Below are 23,800 nucleotides of genomic sequence, written 5' to 3'. Positions count from 1 at the left end.
TGGGCTGTCCAATTTATGCATCTGCCACGTCCTATGAAATGCCCATCGAACATTCTGTCAAGGGTCAGCTGAGTGTTCATTGCAGAAAAAAATGGCATGAGTGACATGATCAATTTCAACAACTTGAGGATATGGCACAGAAACTCCAAGGACCATATTACTACATCTGTACAGGCACTCATTAAATTTGGCAATTCAAGGATAGATTTTTGTTTAAACAATACCTTACTATTAGATGTTCAGAAGCATAATGATTCTTATGTTCAAAATACACAGTTGTAAACCAGACTTTCTCACCTTGCTTTGTTACTGAATAAAAAACAATTGTGCAAGTCGGTGGAACGACAAGTGTCATTCTATGACTCCACGATTGAAGTTTTTGATAAGAAGGATTGAAGAACAGGCCTCAAATATAGATAAAACTGAGAGTGCCAGCACTTTTAATATTATCATCATTCTAGCAGATACAATAACAGGTATCTTCCAAGTATCTGGTATCACTCAGTAGACCTAATCTTTACGATGTTGTGCCTTATACTTTAATAGACGGCGTAGGGCATTTTTTGGTGCAATACTAGGGTGTGATATGATGGATATAATCATAAACAATAACATAATAACAATGACAATAATAATAATTATTATAACAACAGTACCATTATTTGGATATCTGTAAACAGCAACAGCAGCAACAACAATAATAATTATGACAACAATACTGTTACATTTAAAAGCAAGTACAATTACGAATAACTCACACCTTGCCACTGGTGGGGGATCATGTAATTACATTAGAAATGGCACACATTTTAAAAGTAGAGAACACCTGATCACAGGTAATGCAGGTAAACATTTGAGCTGGAAGCCACTGAACTGAAATTCTGGACATCAATAAGAAGTTAATCACTCTGTATACGTACTGCTCACCTACTGGTAATTTGGGCACTTACTTTAAGAAATTAATTGAAGTCCCGGAAATAACCTCAACTTCCAAATCTAACACAATAATATATGGAGACACAAGTGTTCAGGGCAAAATTAGTACTATTTTCCCAAATATTTTGAACTTTTGGCATGGCACAAATGGCAAACACTGCTAGTAAGGTATCAAAAAAGTAACACTGCTTCTTGGCTATGTACTTACAGATATTGACAGGAAAAATTGTAAAGTATTCATAAGAGCTCTTAGGCTTTTGTACCATTACTGTCAGGTAATAAAACTAAAGAAACGCTTGGTAAAACCAACAAAATCGTAGGTCTACAAAAGGATTTTGAGTGTAAAATACATAATTTTCTATGGCATTAACAAAACAAACCTCAGGTGAAGTCTATAGGGAAAACAATGTAGATGATAAGTTCACTAAATTCTGTGCACTGTTTAAATTAATTTTTGAGGAGACATTTCCAAAAGCAGCCACTTCAACCAGCAGCAGGGGGTCCCACTCAAACCACCCTGATTTCAAAGACCCAGGGAAAAAAACCACAGTAGATACGAAATCTGAAAGAATTTATTTATTTATCATCAATACACCTCTATATGTGAACCATTTGTAGCATAAAAAACATTGGGTCCATATTCAATTTCTTGCCAAGTTCTTGTAACATTCTTTCTGTTACTGATACGATGTCGCAACGTAGGAATATCGTCCACTCTGATCGCATACACGTGGTCCTTCACGAATCCCCACATGAAGAAATTAAGCGGCGTAATGTCAGGTGAACGTGGTGGCCAGGCAATGGGTCCTCCACGTCCGATCCAACAACTGGGAAATTTCCTATTCAGGAACTTGTGAACAGGCATTGATCAATGTGGCAGAGCTCCTTCTTGTTGAAAAATGATGTTGGGTTGCAAGTCTTGTAACTGAGGGTACACAAACTGCTCCAACATGTCCAGATACACTGATCCAGTCACTGTTTGTTCGGCAAAGAAGAATGGTCCAGCAATTCTGTCATGCATTAGCCCGCACCAGACATTTAGTTTAGGGCTGTCATGAACAAGTTCAATGACAACATGTGAATTTTGCGAACCCCAAATCCAGCATATCAATACGCTGCAGCATATCTGCAGCAAATTATTGTTGGCATGGTTGTCGTTTGGTGTCAGATATTGCAGAATTTGCACTCTGTAAGCAAGCATACAAATACGCTGGTGAACTACATGATTCAATGTTGATCGAGGTACATCAAGTTGCCTATGTAGCGGCTCCACCGTTTAGGATATGGAAAGTTAGTTTTGTGTGATATTCGGAGCACGAGTTACAGCCAGGTGCAGGATGGATTGCAGTAAGTTACGCATACCAGCAGTTGCGAAGGCGAATAGAGGCGACATGGGCGTAGAACTGCCAGAGAGGGTGAACACAGCAGTTTCCATGGTGCAAGTCACAGGCAGAAGAGGGCCACTGCCCAATCTAAGTGTTATGCATACGTGATGCAAAGTGGTGAGCTTGGCAAAACAGAGGCGCACAGCCGAGTATAAATAGGTGCTGTTTCTAACGAGATTCAGTCTCCTAGACGGCGAGGTGTGTCACACCGCCAGCTAAAGACAGCAACAAATGGGGTGCCAGTGCCCAGTCCACGGCGGGTCATTGGTTCGACCCTCTGAGGCCAACGTGGGGTCCGCAGCCAGCCAGCGGTGGGCCACTCTTCAGCTCACTACCGCGGGCAGTCATCTCGGCTCCCAACACATGCAGGAGACTTCCTGAGGCGAGGGCTGCAGATTCGGACGCCGGATAGTGGGCGCTTGTTTCGTCACCGCGATCTCAGCCACACCGGTGTAGAGAAGGACACAGCTGGCCACCTGCGACTCACACAGAGCAGTGCTGAGTTGGCTGCTGGTCCAGCCATCCTGACATCATCGGAACTCAGCGGGCCGGCCAAGGCCAGCACGACACAGCGTTGCGTTGCACAGGCTGTTGGGGTGCTTCCTCAGCATTGCTGGGACCTGTGACGCAGACTGAGGTGAGAGGAGCGCTGTAGTGGAAACAAATAAATCATTTGGAAAGTACTCCCCAAGTTTTTATAAGGCACCTCCTGGCACCTGCCCACTAGATTTGGTGTCTTCCCACATTTGGTCATCCTGATACATTCGGTGGCAGAAGCCGCCACAACACCTACATGCTTGACGAATTGACTTATGTGGGTTTCTGAAAAATGTTTGTCGGATGTCCTCCACTGTCACTTCTGAAACTCTGTAGCGTGGACCGTCAGAATGTTTCAGAACACTTCCCGTTGCCAGAAACTTCCTATTCCATTCCTTAATTGTTTTCACATCAGGTGGATCACATTCATACACACGATGATAATTTCTCTGCACAGTTATCTGCAGTTTTGTTTCTGCAAACCACACTACTGCTTGTGTGCGCTGCTTTGGAGTTGCCATTTTCACTTTATGGGACCATGCTGCACTCTGGCAACGCTACTTGGCACTTCTGATGCGGGAAAATAAATTCTTTGAGATGCTCTACAATGTGATGCATTTTTCATTGTCATTTCTGCTGTGGTTTTTCTCTTCTGGGTCCTTGAAATCAGGGAGGTTTGAGTGGGACACCTTGTAGATGGATAACTGTGGGTATTAGCAACTCCTCCCAAACACTTAAATGTATCATTTCTTTACAGAAGCACTACACTAATCCAAAGTTCGTAAATTACTGTCACAGGTACAAAATGATATACAGGGTATGCTACTTGCTACAAAAGTGTCATCCAAAGACAAAAATGTATCAAGCTGAAAGACAATGGGAAAGACAATGAATTGTCTCACTGAATTGTGTTTCCCATCTGTTTTACACAGCCCCCCTCCCACCTCTGTTACATACAATGCACTAGCTTCTCATTCTTATTAACTTGTGCACGATGTTTTAGTAGTAATCTCTGTCTTGCGTATCACCCTGTCTTCCACCCTTAAGCTCTTAGGTTTTCAAATCTCATCTGATGCAGTCCCCAAAAGTCGGTCTTTCCTTCTCATCCCGTACAGTAAGTCTCCCCTGACCCATGGTTCTGGGTGACTTTTCCTAGACCTCTCCAGTCCTTTTCCTTCACCCTTCTTCCTTCCCCTGCAACCCTTCTACCTGAAGGAGGAGCCACTGGCTCCAAAAGCTTGCAAATTACAACAGTCTTTCACTCATGTCTTTTGTAAGAACATGAAACACAGCCATCCTTAAGATGTCATTTTCTTACAACAGTGAACAAATACTAATGTCCTGTCATTTTCTTGAGTTCAATACCTTATTCATCATGGGAGGGACGCTGACTCAGTTTTCCCAACAGACTGAAGAGAGTACATGGAGATGTGTGGAGTATAGCAGCATATTTATAGATTTAGAATCAGTTATCAAAAGATGTGCAAGGGGCAGAGAAGCATGTTCATGGTCATGAAGTCACTAGCAGATGTCTATAATGTGTGCAGTGATAGGGCAGATATATGAGAAGCAACAGTGCAAAAATGTTTTTTGTATTATAACTTATGTTGTGTAAACTGTGTATGAACAATACAACGATGTACAATAGGAAGCAACTGATGAGTCAGTACAGTTGTTAAGACACTGACCTCATATTTGGGAGGATGAAGTTTGCCCTGCCCGGCAATTCTGATTTAGGTTTTCCTAAAATATTTCAGGCAAATGCTTGACAGTTTCTTCAGGAGGGCCATGGCTGATCACCTGTCGTACCCTCGTAAAAATATTCTTACATATTCTATGAGTATGTATACAGCAAAGGAATAGGGAGAGCTGTTGAATGGAATGGGCATTGTCTTGAAAAGCTGTTATAAGATGGACATCAAGAAAAGTAAACCAAGGGTAATGGAATGTGGTCAAATTAAGTCCACCAATTTTGAAGAAATCTGATTAGGAAATGAGACACTAGAAGTAATAGATGATGACTCTTGCTACTTGAGTAGCAAAATATGGCCAAAGTTTTCTGAAAAAGAGGAATTCGTTAAAATCTAATGTAAATTTAAGTGTTAGGAAGTTTTTTCTCGGGGTATTTGTCTTGACTGTAGCCTCTAATGGAAGTAAAACATCAACAACAAGCAGTTCACACAATAAGAGAGCAGAAGCTTTTGAAATGTATTGAATCAAACTGGGAGGGAAAAAGAGTCAGTTTGGTATGGAGGCAAGTGTTGTGTGTGTGTGTGTGTGTGTGTGTGTGTCTGTGTGTTAATGGGGGTGGGGGGGTGGGGGGGTGTAAACCTGTAGAGGAAGACAAAAGGGATGAACACCATAAGCAGGTTCAAATCAATGTAGGCTCCAGCAGTTATTCAAAGACGAAGAGACTAGCAAAGGACAGACTGATGTAGAGAACTGCATCGAATCAATCTTTTTACTGAAAATCACAACAACAATGCGTATATTTGAGCTATTTATTTTCACTGTATTATGATGAAAAATTCTATGTCATTGTGGGTTTATTCCTGGGTGAATAAATAAACAAATAAATTAATAAATAAAAATTGCATGTTCTAATTTTTTGTTGAATAGATACATTTTGCTTTCCTTGTTGTTATCTCAGATTTAAACTGAAAACAGAAAAATTTCAAAATCTGGCAAGTGAATTTCATAGTCACAAATTGTCTCTGAAAATGATATCAGAAGTAGTAGTCAAACAAAAATTAATCATAAATTGTAACATAAAGAAACATACCCTAAATAGAGTTATGAGCTTCTGTGTGTAATCTGGATAGTTACGAATGATATATTGGTCCTGAAGACAATCTGCAGCTGATCTGAACCATTTTTCTTTCAAGGTTCGGCTATACTCTTCAAATCCTTCCATTATATTTTCTGGCTTCTCTGAAAGTATTTTATTTATCAAAGCACTCAAATGGTCATACCTAAAACACAGTACATCCCAAAAACATGTCAGTAGTTAGTAATCCACAGAGAGAATTCATGTAATAATATCATAACAAAGAAAGATGTTGCTTGCTTCATTAAGTGTGCTATAGATTTTTGTTGAATGTTTTTATTAACATTCCTGATGTAATATGCCAACATAAATTTCTTTATTTTGGACAGTTTAATGGCAACAGAAATTTTGAGTGTTTAAGCTCCAGGAAACAATATCAGGAAAAGGATAGTTCACGTTGCTGGAAATTGTGGTCATGTGTATGTAAGGTATGCTTGCTTTTGTGAATGTGATATCTTTTCTGAGGAAGGCTTTGGCTGAAGCCTAAATGTGTAGCAGTCTTTTTGTTGTGCCTGTCTGTAACTCAACGTGTCATTTTTATGATGAGTACCGTACCAAACTCTCTGTTTCTTAATTCTGTTGAATTCATTTAAAGTTGGTCCAGGTTTGTTGAGCATTTCGGTAGCACTAATTTCGTGATTTGTTTATTATTAACTATCCACCGATAATGTACATGACATGCTTCATGAATTACATGTACATTTTTGGACACCTCCATATGCGATCTATTCCTACATACATACACTTATACATATGCAACATAATATATCACATATACATATCTTACTAAAAGTGAGTTCATACCTCACTGACAGACCAAACAACAAAACAAAATTGCAAATGTCAATCACTGAAAAATGAAATATACAGTGTCATCTTGGTCGCTACACATGTTGAAAACAAAGTGCATGAATTTCACATTATGTCTTTGTTTCCAAAAATGTCTTTATCAATGTAATAAAATTTTGTCTCAGCTTGGCTTTCATTCCCATAATTGATTTGACACTTTTTTTTCTTTTTTCCAAACTCTGGTGGAAGATGATTGAATATTTTTATTCCCATATTCTTCACTGTCTTCACATAATTTTGTATTGGGTGATGCAATCTATAAGTGACTTTTGTTTCTTTTATCAAAGGAGTGGTGACTGAGGTTTTTGTTTCGGGATTCTAAATGCTGCAATGTGAAAAAAGTCAAATTAATTACATACAGACAGGCAGGATTTTAAACTGTTTAAAAAGTGCCCTACAGTGTCCACACTTCTGTTTAAAGGAGAGTATTCTCATTGCTTGCTTCCGTTATTTAAAAATGGTAATAGATTCAGAGATATTTCCTCTGAAAATCAGACCATAGCCAACAACAAACTCAAATAGGGTATGGTGCACAATATTGAAAGTGTCTACATTAGTTGTATCTCATACTGATCATAGTGAGAACTATACTATGCTACACATTTCTGACAGCTGGTCTGCAGGGAAATTGCCAGCATATTGTCACATGCAATTTAAAAAATTGGATGTCATTTACTGTGCAGATGTTGTTTCCACAAGTATGCACATCAGGACTGGATCAAGTGACAATTTTCTTGTGTAGAATCTTATGTTTACTGTCTTTTGTATGTGTATCACTAGGCAGTTTGCCTCAAACCAAGACTGTGGGTTAATGTTCCTCCGGACTACTTCTCAGAGTGTGTCCTCACTGACAGTTGTTTCATCTGGACACTGGAATGAATTAACTTTGGGTATGTGTTCTGGAAGATCACTTATGAACAGTGTAAAGAGGACAAAACGAAGAACAAAAACCTTTGGGACACCGTAACTTGTACCTGGTATTTTTGACCTGTAAGATGTAGCTCCCTTAGAGTTCCTGATTTCAACAAACTGCCTCCTGCTCTGGAACCAGTTGTGAAGAATGCCTGGAACTATTTGTTGTTCAAGTTTGTGAAGGAGAAATGCATGGTTAACAATGTCAAATGTTTTTTATTGGACAAAAAGTATGCGTACTAACAGGATGGTTGTGACCTTCCTTTGACTATTACTCATATGATGACACCCAAAAATGAGACCCCAGATGAAAATATCTAGAAAGGTTAAATATGTTATTTGACAACTGGAGATTTAAGGAGTACAAAACACCTTGTAGCTTATGGAAATTTGAGGACAATAAAAAAAGAGTCAGTACTTTATATGAAGACTTAACCACTAAAAAGCTTTGCACAAGATGGTGTTACAGTTATTTGACGCTTACCAAACAACCAATTTCTAAACAATGTTTGGACTGTTTTAAAAATAATGTAACTCATTTTATTTGCTGATTTGTTGCTGGTGATGAGGCGAGGTAATCATCATTTTACACCATAAACGGCAATTGAAGCAGTGGGCACAAACTCATGGCCCTGTACCAAAAACATTGACTTCATCAAATAGAATGGTTATGATCTTTCTGGGATTTGAATGATGTCTTCTTATTGACTGACAAAGAAGAATACTTATTTTTCATTTTTCATCAGGACAATGCACCTATCTACAAAAGTGTGGGAAAGTGCTATGATATGACTAAGTGTCATACTAGAGCACTCACAATCTCGTTACAGCCTCATTTTGCCAAATGTGATGACACGAGTGGGGACAATCCACCCATCACCACACATGAAGATGGCTCACACTAGTTTTAGCTTCAAGAGATCGATAGGGCCGGAGTACAGACACCGAGTCGCATGGCTGCCAGGAGGTGCAATTTAGATAGCAAACCCTTTTGTTTCTTAGCTACTTTAAATAAGAGCATATGGGAAATCAGTTTCACATAATTACATTAAGAATACCATCATGTGCTATTCTATTTTTGTTTCGTTACCTAACTGTGAACTCATATGTAAATTTGGGATACGTCTACAATGGACTTGCCATTTATTTTGGAATTTACTGGCTCACAACTTCCAGCCTCCAGCCTCATACCTGTTGTGAATATTCTCAATAGCAGTTTAAACTTTACTCCAAACACTGCATAGTGGTACTGAACTATCATGAGTATACATAACAATTTTTCCTCCCCAGTGGGATACAAAATAAAACTTATCTTGATGGCTGTTTGGTGCCTCTGACAGGAATTATTCTAAGACTGTTGTAAGAACATGTCTCAATTTCTGCCATTTGTTTGATACTTATGTCCTTGAAACGCTAATAAGGGGGTTGCCACTACTTGTTCGATAAGACACCAGTGTCCAAGGTGCAGTGGCTCTGTACAGGGAAAGGAGCAACCAGGGAGAATTACGGCTGCTACACCTGTGCACCTTCGCAGCATTCTGCCTCTCACTGAAACTGAAACTGAGCCATCATAGCACACTTCACCATTTTGGAAGCTTGTTGTGCACCTCAAGTGCAAAAGGGGAAGCAACCATGTGCAGTTCAAGCATGGAAATAAGGGAACCAAACTTAGAAAAAAAAAACCGCATGAGGAACAAGAATCACCTTGCATGAGGTCTGCATGTGAGGTGTCATTTGTTGACTCTTTCTTTCAAGACATAGAACTTCAGTTGGCTCCTGATCCAGAAGTATACATGTCAGCACTCAAACTAGGCAGTCCACCATTATAAGATATCACAAAGACTGCAAATGAGTGCCTCATGGCTCAACTGTAAGTAGGAGATCCAGAAACCACAGCATGCACCATGTCACACCTCGGAACAGTCCACAGCACTCCCTCGGCATCTGTGGCAAGACTACTGTTATGTCCAGACTGCTGCACAACAAAACTAGTGTGACTTTGAGTGTAATATTGAGAGTTGCACACACTACAAATAGAGATGCTGCCATTACCTCAGTGCTATACTGTGGTTGCAGAAACATGAAAAATAAGTGATGCCAGGTACAGCAATTCCATTAGATGAAGAGTGACATCTGGAAAAAAGGTCAACAGTATAGTGTGTGCTTCAGACAGAAAACATACAGAGTTTGCCCAATGGAAACAAGATGGTAGTATTCTTGTTTATTTACCTCAACGATGAGAAAATGTTTGTGCTCAGTCAAACAAAAACATAGTACAGACACTGTCATGGAAACGTGTGTTTACAGGATAATAGCTAGTTGTGTAGCTTATCATTAATTTCTGTAACTTTTTCAAAGAGTGCTGTAGTTTTATTTTAATAATTAACTACTATTTAGGGAATACACTTCATCCGCATGTCCTGTTTCTTGTACTGACATCAGTATGTGTATATCAATGTATTGAATAAAAATAAATTTACAATAGCCTCCAAAAAAGTTTTATAGGCACCCATACATGCATATCAATATATATATGCCCAAATTGTTGTGTACGTAGCAACAATGATCAGTCCTCGGTTATATTTGCTAACTCATGCATTCACCCTCCTTTGTGCACTGGTACATTCCACTCATATGCAACAACAGAATCAAGTGACGAGTCAGTTAAATGGGCTGTGGCAGAGAGAGACAAATCGAGTCTCTGAGCATACAGAGACAGCGAATTCGGAGACAATGTCATAGGACCCACTTGCAATTTTAAAGCGAGAGTACAGAGATCATTTGTAATGGTTCAAATGGTTCTGAGTACTATGGGACTTAACATCTGTGGTCATCAGTCCCCTAGAACTTAGAACTACTTAAACCTAACTAACCTAAGGACATCACACACATCCATGCCCGAGGCAGGATTCAAACCTGCGACCGTAGCAGTCGCGCGGTTCCGGACTGCGCGCCTACAACCGCTAGACCACCGCGGCCGGCTCATTTGTAATCTCTACTGTCCACTGAAAAGACAGTCATTTCTGGAGATTCTGATGTAAACTGTCAATATGATTGACTGAGTCCTGCACATTAGTCACGCGATGGTGCAAAAAATTCATGCAAAAGCTCCCTTGAACAGTTCTTTATTTAAAAAGCTAATTACACACGTCATAATTAGTAGGAAAGAATTCATATGCAATGTGGTCAACGGGGCTACGGTTTTCTCAGTAATCCTCCAAACACATCCACTTCTAGGTTCCCCAGAATTAGCCCCACCCTTTCGTAATTTGGTAACATATGGTGACAGTTCAATTTCCCTCCAGGGTCAACTCACTATTGCTCCATCCTATAAGGAGGTTACATAGCTGATAACACAATTTGTGATCAATAGCTGGAAACATTTCCAACCTGGATTCTCCATCAATGACAAAGTGCAAGTCATCTCTTACATGTTTCTATTAAGGGACTTGATGCCTTCTTTACGGTATTCACACCTATATTCAAATCTGGCCCAAGGTGCAACACAGATTTCAGAGCTCACGTCTCGTGACTACAATGAGACATTGTTGCTGCCGAGCACTTCTCATTTCAACCACATTTACAAGCAGCCACCAAGCAGGAGTTTGATTGATGTCAAGAGACTGAGGTGATGGAGCCAATTAAAAGAAACACTCAGGTAGTAAGTAGTAAAGAAAACAAATTGCTCCCTCTCATGATGTGGAGATTTTAAATAACTAATGCTCTGGTACAAGTGGAAACCTGACCTATACAATACCCAGGAGACCTCCACACAAAGCTTGTCAGATGAGAACATTTTCAAAGAGAAATCACAGATGCATACTTTCAAGTGCCCGTAGATGAAGAGCCATAAAACATCAAGGTCATCAATATTCAGTTCAGCTTGCACAAATACAGGTGCTTGTCTTCTGATATCTCAACCATGCTTGCAATCTTCCACGGACATCTGGAACAATTAACCACATATGTTCCCACTTGCATCAGCTATCTACAGAGCTTAACTGTCATAGTAACTACACACCAGCAACATCTATGAAACTTTCCATGCTGCTTACCACATTATGAGATGCAGGGCTAAGGAGCTGCTTAATGGTGTGCTAGCTTTTCCAGGTGGAAGCTGAGTGTACTTTCATACAGTTTAAGTATATGCTCCACTCAGTGCCCTGTCTTAAGCCATTTTCACTGCTGTAGCCAATGTTTCTAGCTGCACATGCCTCTCCATACAGCAACATTTAGCACTGGCACACGAGAAAGATGGCCATACCGAAAACCCCTAGCATATGCATCAAAAACAGTGATGCCCCCTGAAGGAACTGCTCTTATATAGAGAAAGAAATGATTGCTTTCACAGTTACAAAATTACACATACACTGTGCTATTCAGGCCCGCTGCAGTCTTCTGGAGCAAATGGAGCACACTGCTGAATACCTCCTACACTGAGCACTTTTCCTAATTCACAACTACAAGCCAACAGTGCAAGATGCCAATGTGAGCTCATTACACCTGCCTATCACATTCCATAATGACAGACTCTGTGTTTGACCAGTGGGGAATCTTAAGTTTTCAAATAGATGCAAAAAGGAGATGCACCTCAGAAGGATTTCCTGTAACAGCTGCTCATATTCCAAGGAGGTATGTGCGGGTACCCAACCCTACAGCAAGTCTTGCACTGTGTACTCCATGGGTGGCCTACACACATATCAAAACACAAAAGTAGACAGCATTGGACCTGGTCTCATACCTACTATCATCTAACAGCCGTTAATGACGTCCTCATAAAGGACACAGAAGAGGAGATGGACCATGTCATCACTGCAGCCACAGAATCTATAACTACTTTACTGGGGAATGTCGTGGGCGAAAGCCCAAACAAGATGAAAAGCTTACTGGCCAGGCTTAAAGACAGATGTGGAAGCCATGTGTAGCTGCTCAGCTCATGCCCAACATAAGACACCACCACCCCAGATTTTTGGCCACTGGCCACCTCCCCACCAATCTACAGCATCGATTTGGACTTCACAGGTCCATTTCTAAGCTTTATGTGGCTGTGTAAATGCCTACTCCAAATGCCCATATGTGGTAGCATGGCATCCACGAGACTAGCAGCAAAAATAAACACATCAAATGACTTTCGTGTGAGTCTGACAATGCGCCCATAGTTCACATCAACCATCAACTGCTTTCAAACAATAGGGTAAATTTTTAGTCTGCCACTCCACACATACTCCAATAGTGGACTGGATCATATAGATCAGACAATTAAGCAGAAAATGTTGAAAGCAGTGAGAACTACTACCACAACAACAGCACTCACACTTTTCCTGAGCACATAAAGGACGACGCCCATCCAGGACTACAAACACAAATGCTCCTCCATTTCCTGGCCCATCAATTGAAAGAGCACTCAGGGCAATACCAATCAAAAAATGCAGAGTGGGCATGCTCCTATGGAACAAAAGACACATGGACCAGCAACTGTAGTGGACACCCCCAAGACAGCAGATCACCTCAGTCTGTCCACATTACCAACCATACCACTGCCACCACCAGTGGTACACACAGACCCAAAATATCTCCCCCCCCCCCCCCTCCACTGCCAGACTGCCAGCCTCATAACCACGCAGACACAACTTGCAGAAATACCGATGACGAGGACACAAAGATGATTTCCGTGCAACTCCTGCAACTGCCACCGAATCTCTGGCACCTGGTGTAGTGCTAGATGTCCCACATTCCACAATCAGCCACTGGCTTTAAGTGCTTGTAACACAAATACACCACCAGACAATTTCTCAAAATACCGTCCTCCATGCTTTCAACTATACGTGCCATTTCAGGAGGAGCAATCTGATATCTCAGCCTGTGAGTTTGAAAGCCTGACAGAAAGCAGAGAGCTGGACTTCAGCTACTAGACAGTGTAGTGATAGGCAGCAAGAACTAGTGTCATCAGGTGTGGCAATGCGAGCCACCACACCAGCCGACTGGCACTTGTGGCAGTTGTATATGTACAGCAACTACACGACACAAAACCCAGTTCTGTTTTTACTTCACTAATGTCTCGTTGGTGTACCACACTACTCACCCTCAATCTCTGCTTCAATACGATTCTAGTTTTCACGCATTGGATTACTCATCAGATTTTGTGTATCAGCAATATCATCTCCATTTGTCCGTTTCTGTTGTTCTCTCATCTGTTCCCTTTTGGTGATCCACTGTATGATGGCCCAAACTGGTCCGTCTAACCCCACCAGGGTATCTTGTCACTTCCAGTATTCTGTTGTATCTCTTGTCACAATAAATGTCAAAGATACAATGCATGAAGCTTTTCATGGCTATGAAACGAAAATCATACTAAAAAAACCATGACAGAAACCAAAGAACTCCCGTGGAAGTAATTTCAGGCATGACCCAGAGAGCTGTGTTGGGACCTTCTCAGCAATCTCAGACTTTTCACTCATGGTGTAGATCTCTAGAACAAAATATTATCTGACAAGAAAAAAATGCACAAGTAGTCAGTCAGACTTTGATAACATTTCATCTAGTTTCATCTTTTTCATCGTGTTATTCTGTATCTTCAGGGCGTCAGCATGTTAGTGGTAGACAGTGGCTGGATGACCTTCATTTTGCCATCCTTTGCCTGCAGGATGGACACTGTGTATCCCATCTGTTTGCATATAGTGTTATCCTGAGAAAATGTGAGAACGTTGTCAAAATGTAATTGAGGCAGGATGTAGGTACCAGCCCAGTATTCACATAGGCAGAACAGTATTCACATAGGCAGAAGTGGGTAATCACCTAAAAATCACATCCAGGTTGGTTGGCACGCTGATCCTTGAGTCCAGCACATCTCACCAAATGCCAGAAGCAGTGCGGTAACACACATGCCTGTCTGGGTGGGTTGATAGGATTTCACAGTGGATATCAAAATAGCCAACTTGGTTCATCTGTTTAGAAATGTAAAATTGTACACTTCACAAAATGCAAAAATGTACTAGCCTACAACAACAATATTAATGAGTCCCTATCGGAATCAGACAGCTACACAAATACTTGGGTGTACAATCTATAGGGATATGAAAGAGAATGACCACATAGGGTCACAGTTACAGGTGAGAAGATGGCAGCCTTTGGTTGACTGGTAGGATACTGGAAAATATGATCAGTCTATAAAAGATATTACTCTCATAAAACTCATGTGACCTATCGTAGAAAACTGCTACAGTATGTGAGATCCATAACATATTGGACTGTTAAGTGATATTGAACATATACAAAGAAGGACTGAATGAATAGTGACAGGTTTTTCTGACCAGGAGATGACAGAAATGCTGAAAAATATGAACTGGCAAATACCTGAAGGTGAAATGAAGTGATGGTATGGCATTATCAGCCAGGAGACCGCATCCCGGGTTGAGATGTCAACTACCTCACAGGAGGATACTTACTAAGTTTCAAGAACTAGTACTAAGTGTTTCATCCAGAACTATAATGTAGGCCCCTATGTATGACTCCTACATGAATCGTGAGCAAAGTCTGAATAATTACAGTACATACAAAGGCATTTAACAAGTCATTCATTTAACACTCTATATGCATATTGAACTGGAAGAAGCTCTAATATCTGGTGTACCTTCTCTGGTATCGATAGCAACGATGCCACGGAATAGTTTGTCAAGTTGGCACTACGGGTGACACTGCCGACAGCACCCTCTAGCTAGTGCTGTCGAGGTCTACGAGCTCCGCGACTGCTTCAGCCCATTTCATCAGGTGCAGCCAGCAAGGAATCTTCGCTTCAATTTGCTCTCCATACGTGCACCAGTAAACCATTTTTACTCACTGCAGTGCTGACGTATTTTTCCTGCTCCTTCTCCTACCCACGCACCACCTTCCAGGCAGGATACAAAACCTTCTGTCATAGTTGAGACATCTCCTACTGCCAGATCTGATGGACGCTGAGGCTGCCACCACGCCGCCGCTCATGGAGGTCGTTGCTCTGCCTCCTCCTCCGAACATACCCAGTAACAGTGCGTGGTCTGGGCAGGTTTTCCACGGGGCGTATTCCTTGCCCCCTTGTGAGCAATTCGGGGTCATGGGTGGACAGTGCGCCCCGATAGTTCCGCTGTCCGCCCTCTCCGCTGCGCCGCCCCTGGGTCCCTCCACCTGCCATCAGAAACTGTACTCCATGACGGTCCATCATTTCAGGGGGAAGGGATATGGTATCGATAGCAACGATGCCACAGAACAGTTTCTCAAGTTGGCACTACGAGAGACACCACCGACAGCACCATCTAGCTGGTGCTGTCGAGGTCTACGAGCTCCACACTGCTTCAGCCCATTTCATGGATCGAAGACTTCGTATCTGTACAAAGTTATGTATTCTTTCGTGCACCAGTAAACCATTTTTACTCACTGCAGTACTGACGTATTTCTCCTGCTCCTTCTCCTACCCACGCGCCACCTTCCAGGTGGGATGTAAAACCTGTCATAGTTGAGAGAGCGTAAGAAGAAAACAATAGCTGTCTACAGAGCTGAGACAATACTGGAGCACTCCCATAGAGACATTTACAAAATCATGTTACTTGATCGATTGAAACAGGAACATGAAGCTGCTGTGCCCAGCCCGCTGCAACTCAACTATAGGTGTTATAGATAAAGAATAATGTATTCCCAACATGTGGGTGAAAATTCTACTTGTTCCTGTCCAGATCGTCTTAAAACTGCATCAGGGGTGGGACTGCAGCAATAATCATCTTCAAAGTTGTGTCCCAGCAGATACAGTTGTGGTTTGTTTACTGAAAAGCAAAGCAGACAAATGCGTACTGTTGCAAGACACTGTGGGCTGCGAAATGGGCAACATAATCTTGTAGAAACTGCAAATAGTGTCTTAAGTGAGATTTTGAACAGGCGTCTCGCCGCACCATACATCCTGTTTCCTGGACAACCAAATGAACCAACAGATGCCTCTGCAATGGTCAGGCAGTGATCCTTTTATGCATATCTTTGTATTCTGCTCACAGTACTGTGATCCTCCATAGTGGTGGTACTCAAAACTGGATTTCGTAGGTACTTGTGTGAGGTGTTGAAAGAATTTGACAAGTTTTCAACTTTGTGATTGACATTTAAATGAGCAAGTGGTAGGAGTGTTCATAGATCTTTCTCAAATGCCACACATTCACAGTGTTGCCACTTTTATAGGCACATGCTGAGATTTGTGCAGTGCCACTGGCTGCAAGCACATGCACATAGATTCCTCCCCCCCCCCCCCCCCCCCCCCCCCCGCCCCGACAATACAATCTGTCAATATCAAAGCTATTCTATTTGAAATATTAACAAACCCATGAAATTCACATTGCTACCAGAGCATCAATTTTGAGGAATATTTTATTTGAAACATCATATTTTTTTCAGTACATGAGGTGAATGATGCCTGTGAAACAATTAAATTGTGCCTGATTTGCGGATTCAAATTTGATTCAAAAATGATTTCAGTAACTTATGATAACAAAAGAATATTAGACAGGGCAATCTTCAAGAAGCAGAAAACCCTAACTGAACTGGAAACTAAAGCCAAGTATACAAAGCAGTGCACTTAAAAAGCTATCAAGAGGGATACTACAAGCGAAGCCGCATACAAACACTTGTGCGTCCCATTTCAGACTATTGCTCAAGTACATGTGACCCACTCCAAGTAGGACTATTATTTCTTTACTTTCTCAGACGTTAAGTCTGGTTAAAAATGGGAAGTGACGCCGACCTTGATCAAGCGTCACTTCCTTTTAACTGTACGGTATATGTTATATTGCATTTAGGAACTTTCGGGTAACTGAATATGTATCAATAATTACGGATTTCTGTAATTGTATATATAAGTTTGGATGTAGCTATACTGTATTGATGTACTGGTGGATATTGTGTGGTATGACTCCTGTAGTTGATAGTATAATTGGTATAATGTCAACTTTATCCTGATGCCACATGTCCTTGACTTCCTCAGCCAGTTGGATGTATTTTTCAATTTTTTCTCCTGTCTTCTTTTGTATATTTGTTGTATTGGGTATGGATATTTCGATTAGTTGTGTTAATTTCTTCTTTTTATTGGTGAGTATGATGTCAGGTTCGTTATGTGGTGTTGTTTTATCTGTTATAATGGTTCTGTTCCAGTATAATTTGTATTCATCATTCTCCAGTACATTTTGTGGTGCATACTTGTATGTAGGAACGTGTTGTTTTATAAGTTTATGTTGTAAGGCAAGCTGTTGATGTATTATTTTTGCTACATTGTCATGTCTTCTGGGGTATTCTGTATTTGCTAGTATTGTACATCTGCTTGCGATGTGATCCACTGTTTCTATTTGTTGTTTGCAAAGTCTGCATTTATCTGTTGTGGTATTGGGATCTTTAATAATATGCTTGCTGTAATATCTGGTGTTTATTGTTTGATCCTGTATTGCAGTCATGAATCCTTCCGTCTCACTGTATATATTGCCTTTTGTTAGCCATGTGTTGGATGCGTCTTGATCGATGTGTGGCTGTGTTAGATGATACGGGTGCTTGCCATGTAGTGTTTTCTTTTTCCGATTTACTTTCTTCGTATCTGTTGATGTTACGTGATCTGAAGGGTTGTAGAGGTGTAGCCGATGTATTTATATGAGTGATTGCTTTGTGTATTTTGCTAGTTTCTGCTCGTTCTAGAAAGAATTTTCTTAAATTGTCTACCTGTCCATAATGTAGGTTTTTTATGTCGATGAATCCCCTTCCTCCTTCCTTTCTGCTTAATGTGAATCTTTCTGTTGCTGAATGTATGTGATGTATTCTATATTTGTGGCATTGTGAACGTGTAAGTGTATTGAGTGCTTCTAGGTCTGTGTTACTCCATTTCACTACTCCAAATGAGTAGGTCAATATTGGTATAGCATAAGTATTTATAGCTTTTGTCTTGTTTCTTGCTGTCAATTCCGTTTTCAGTATTTTTGTTAGCCTTTGTCTATATTTATCCTTTAGTTCTTCTTTAATATTTGTATTATCTATTCCTATTTTTTGTCTGTATCCTAGATATTTATAGGCATCTGTTTTTTCCATCGCTTCTATGGAGTCACTGTGGTTATTCAATATGTAATCTTCATGTTTAGTGTGTTTTCCCTAGACTATGCTATTTTTCTTACATTTGTCTGCTCCAAAAGCCATATTTATATCATTGCTGAATACTTCTGTTATCTTTAGTAATTGGTTGAGTTGTTGATTGGTTGCTGCCAGTAGTTTTAGATCATCCATGTATAGCAAATGTGTGATTTTGTGTGGGTATGTTCCAGTAATATTATATCCATAATTTGTATTATTTAGCATGTTGGATAGTGGGTTCAGAGCAAGACAGAACCAGAAAGGACTTAATGAGTCTCCTTGGTATATTCCACGCTTAATCTGTATTGGCTGTGATGTGATGTTATCTGAATTTGTTTGGATGTTAAGTGTGGTTTTCCAGTTTTTCATTACTATGTTTAGAAACTGTATCAATTTAGGATCTACTTTGTATATTTCCAATATCTGTAGTAACCATGAGTGGGGTACACTATCAAAGGCTTTTTGGTAATCAATGTATGCGTAGTGTAGCGACCTACGTTTAGTTTTAGCTTGATATGTCACCTCTGTATCTATTATCAGTTGCTCTTTACATCCTCGTGCTCCTTTGCAGCAGCCTTTTTGTTCTTCATTTATAATTTTGTTCTGTGTTGTATGTGTCATTAATTTCTGTGTAATGACTGAAGTTAATATTTTGTAGATTGTTAGTAGGCATGTTATGGGGCGATATTTAGCTGGGTTTGCTGCGTCTGCTTGATGTTTAGGTTTCAGATAGGTTATTCCATGTGCAAGTGAATCAGGGAATGTGTATGGGTCTGCAATGTAACTGTTAAATAATTTAGTTAGATGTGAATGTGTTGAGGTGAACTTCTTTAGCCAGTAATTTGCTATTTTATCATTTCCAGGGGCTTTCCAATTGTGTGTAGAATTAATTGCTCAGGTGACTTCATGTTGCAAAATTATCACTTCAGACATTTGTGGTATCATCTTGTATGTGTCTGTTTCTGCTTGTATCCACCGTGCATGCCTGTTATGTTGTACCGGGTTTGACCATATGTTGCTCCAGAAGTGTTTCATGTCTGTTATGTTTGGTGGATTGTCTATTTTAATGTGTGTGTTATCTATTGTTTGGCAAAATCTCTTTTGGTTTGTGTTGAATGTTTGGTTTTGTTTCCTTCTATTTTCACTTTTTTTGTATCTTCTAAGTTGTTTGGCCAATGCTTGTAATTTCTGCTTCTTTTCATCTAATTGCTCTATTGCTTCTTGTTGTGAGATTTTACCTAACCTTTTTCGTTTTTTGTCTGATATTTCATTTCTTATAAATTGTGTTAGCTGTCCGATGTCTTTTCTCAGTTTTTCTATTCTTATCTGTAGCCTGTGTTGCCATGCTGGTTTTGTGGGTTTCTTCTGTGTGTTGGTTTGTTCTGATCTCTGCCTAGTGTGTATATTTAGTGTAGTGAGTGCTCCTATATAAACCAGTAGTTGTAACTCTTCCATAGTTGTATTTTCGTTTATTTTGTTGTGTATGATTGTGTTGATAGTTTTTATTGTTGTTTCGACTTGTGGATTATTTGGCGGTCTATGCAAGAATGGTCTGATGTCTGTATTTGTGTCTTTGTATTCTATATATGTCAGCTGAAATTTCTCTTCTATATCTAACACATGTGTCTCTTCGTGTTCTATTTGTGCTTGTTCTGGTGGCTGTCTTGAGATTTCGTTTTCCTCTGATTGTTTAATTGATGCGTGTTGTTCTTTGTTTGTTTGCTCTGGGATGTTTGAGTCCATTACTGTATTTTCTTCTTCTTCTGATTGCACATTATTTTGTTCCAGTATTTGTTGTACAACATCAGTTTGTGCAATAAAATCTCCCACACCTATAGGTCCTATAGATGTATAAACACTGAAACTGTGTCTGCCTTTAACGACTATTTGTCACAGATAGATTGGGAGCCAGTGTACAGCACATCAGATGTTAATGATAAATTTAACCTTTTTTTAAATGAATTTATATCTGTATTTGAAATGGCTTTCCCAAAAAAAACTGTCAGAAAGAACAATGAGGTTTCTTCCAGTAAACCATGGATTACTGGAGGTATAAAAATTTCTTGCAGGACTAAGAGGGAGTTACATGCCTCACTAAGAGTATCAAATGATCCCCTTGAAAGGTCTCATTTTAAGTTATATTGTAAAATTTTAAAAAGGGCGATAAACAAATCCAAGAGCCTGTATATTAAGTCTGAAATTGATAAATCTGAGAACAAAATAAAAGCAGTTTGGAATGTTATAAAGAGAGAGTGTGGCAAGAGTAACAAGAATGTTAATACCACAGAGATAAGCTATAAGGATGAGGTTATTCATAATCCTGTAACAGTTTCCAACATATTCAACAATCACTTCATAACTGCAGCAGAACAAGTAGGTTATAACGGTTCCTTAAATGCTGCTACGCATTTATTACACAGAGCTAACCCTAACACGTATGACCCAATTTGTATTGCCCCAGTTACTATTACTGAAGTTAAAAATACCATCAAGGCCTTAAAAAATAAAAATTCCACTGGTATTGACAACATTTCACCAAAAATACTGAAGCATTGTAGTGACCACATATGTCAAGTCCTGTGTCACATTTTTAATGAGTCTATCCAGCAAGGTGTTGTCCCAGAGAGATTAAAGCTTGCCGTTGTGAAACCACTTTTCAAGAAGGGTGACAAAACTAATTTATCTAACTACCGTCCAATATCACTACTAAGTAGTTTCTCAAAAGTATTAGAGAAACTAATGTATACAAGAATTGTAGAACATCTTAACAGCCACAACATACTCAACAGAAACCAGTTTGGTTTCCAAAAAGGTAGATCAACTGAGCAGGCTATTTTTTCTCTCACAAATGAAATTTTAGAGTCAATAAATAATAAAATGTCACCTATTGGAATTTTTTGTGACTTGTCTAAGGCCTTTGACTGTGTGGACCACAACATTCTCTTACATAAGGCTAATTTTTATGGCTTGCGGGGTAGCATTGGTAGATGGATAGAATCATATCTGCAAAACAGAAAACAGAAGGTGATAATTAATGGTGCCAATGATAGTCCCATTTCTTCTGATTGGGGCACATTAAAGTGTGGTGTGCCTCAGGGGTCCATCCTAGGACCTTTGCTTTTCCTTATCTTCATCAATGATCTCCCACTTTGCACAGACACCGAGTGTAAATTTACTCTTTTTGCCGATGACACCACTATTCTGCTTGAAAGTCGAACTAACAGTGACCTAGAAAATAAATGTAATGCTGTACTCGTTGACATCCTACACTGGTTTAAGTGCAACGGACTAACTCTAAACATTCAGAAAACTCAGTATATGCAATTTCACACATCTCAACAAGAAAATGAAGTATGCCACTTAAACTGTGGTAACCAAAATATACTACACTGTGAATCATCTAAGTTCTTGGGCATTCTAATTGATGGCAAGCTGAATTGGTCTGAGCGTATCTTAGACCTACATAGAAGGCTCAGTGTGGCAACTTATGCTCTGCGTGTAATCACCCCCATTGGTGATGAGGACGCTACTAAAGCTGCCTACTTTGGTTATTTTCATTCTATCATGTCGTATGGCATAATATTTTGGGGCAACAAGCCTTTAGCCAAAAAAATATTTACTGCACAGAAGAGAGCTGTTAGAATCATGAGTGGTGTTCATCCAAGATATTCTTGCAGAAGTCTGTTTCATAAGTTACAAATATTAACACTTACCTCTCAATTCATATTTTCTTTGATGATTTTTGTTTCTAACAACCTATCTCTTTTTAAAACTAATAGTGAATGTCATGATCATAATACTAGGTCTAAAAATGATCTACACAGGGATCTGAAACATTTAAGTCTTGTTCAGAAAGGTGTTCATTATTCAGCCACAAAAATTTTCAACTCCCTTCCATCAGGTATTAAAGATCACATTAATGTCTTACCTACTTTTAAATGTAAATTGAGAGAATACCTAATGGTAAATTCCTTCTATTCTCTTGATGAGTATCTACAGATAAAGCAATGATTTTTTATACTGATAAAAATTTGTTTGCTATAGATCACATTAACTGTTTAATTTGGAAAATGTACTATATTTCCTTTTTAGGTATTGTTTTATATTACTTGAGCTATACCTTTGATTTGATTTTAACCTACAAACTTATTCATAATCTTATGGTACATTTTTGTCATTTTATATATGTGTATTATTTGTTTAATTTGGAAAATGTACTATATTTCCTTTTTAGGTATTGTTTTATATTACTTGAGCTATACCTTTGATTTGATTTTAACCTACAAACTTATTCATAATCTTATGGTACATTTTTGTCATTTTATATATGTGTATTATATCTGTTGTATGTAATCATGACTCATTCCACATCCTTGTGATTTATCACAATACGGATTAATGGAATACGAAATAAATAAATAAATAATTTGATGTTTTCTAATTCTGACTGGGGTATCCTGTTATTTTTTATTATTACACGAATCTGATCAGCTAGTCGTTGTTCTGTTAAAAATTTTAATTCTGGGTATCTGGTAATAAATGTTGTGTATACTTGTGATCTGTATCCAGTTGTGTTGGTTCCTAGGTTTGTTGCTTGGTAATAACAGAACATGAGGTGTTGATTAACTTCATCTGACCATCTCATCCTCTGTCTTTGTTTCCCTTCTAGGGTGGTTGCAGGAAGCATATCCTGCAAAACACCGCTATTTGGATTTAAATCATTTTCCAGTTGGCTAGCAGTGTCATTACCATTGTGGGCGGGCATAGGGTTCAAGCGTCGTCCCCGACCATGACGGCGCTTGTCCGAGGCTTCTTTAGTTCTGTCCTGAACCAAGTAATCACACTAAAAGGGGGGTTAGCCCTATTAGTGGTTTGTTCTTTTCGTCGCCTTTTACGACTGGCAGAACATACCGGAGGCCTATTCTTTTCCCGGGCCTTATTGTTATTACATTATTATTATTATTTCTTTCTTTTCTCAGACATTATTATTATTATTATTTTCGATTATTCCCATTTAAGAGAGTGTTTTAACTTGAATTCCTTTATGATGATTGTTTATGTTTTTTCTGAGCCCAAATTTTCTTCATGTGTTCGCTGTGTTGTTTCTTTCGCTCCGCTGTCCATTTGCATCCTGGTCTCTTCTGTGTTGTGGTGTCAAATTTATGCTTTTTGATGATGTTCCTGAATTCAGTTCTATTTTCTGCATTGTTTACTGTTATGTCTGCTTGTCTGAGGT

General features: G+C 39.5%; 1 protein-coding gene across 1 annotated transcript in view; it reads right to left on the bottom strand.

Moving 5' to 3' along the window:
• LOC126482248 (radial spoke head protein 4 homolog A) overlaps positions 1 to 23,800 on the bottom strand; it is a 469,316-nt gene that overhangs the window by 328,807 nt on the left and 116,709 nt on the right. The window contains exon 4 of the mRNA XM_050106228.1: positions 5,641 to 5,830. Within this exon, the coding sequence (XP_049962185.1) occupies positions 5,641 to 5,830 (190 nt within the window). The remainder of the gene's footprint in view (positions 1 to 5,640; positions 5,831 to 23,800) is intronic.

This window comes from Schistocerca serialis, chromosome 5, assembly GCF_023864345.2.
Source record: "Schistocerca serialis cubense isolate TAMUIC-IGC-003099 chromosome 5, iqSchSeri2.2, whole genome shotgun sequence".
NCBI classification, from domain to species: Eukaryota; Metazoa; Arthropoda; class Insecta; order Orthoptera; family Acrididae; genus Schistocerca; species Schistocerca serialis.
The sequence above is the reverse complement of the archived record's forward strand: the minus strand, read 5'-3'. Positions and strand labels throughout refer to the sequence as shown.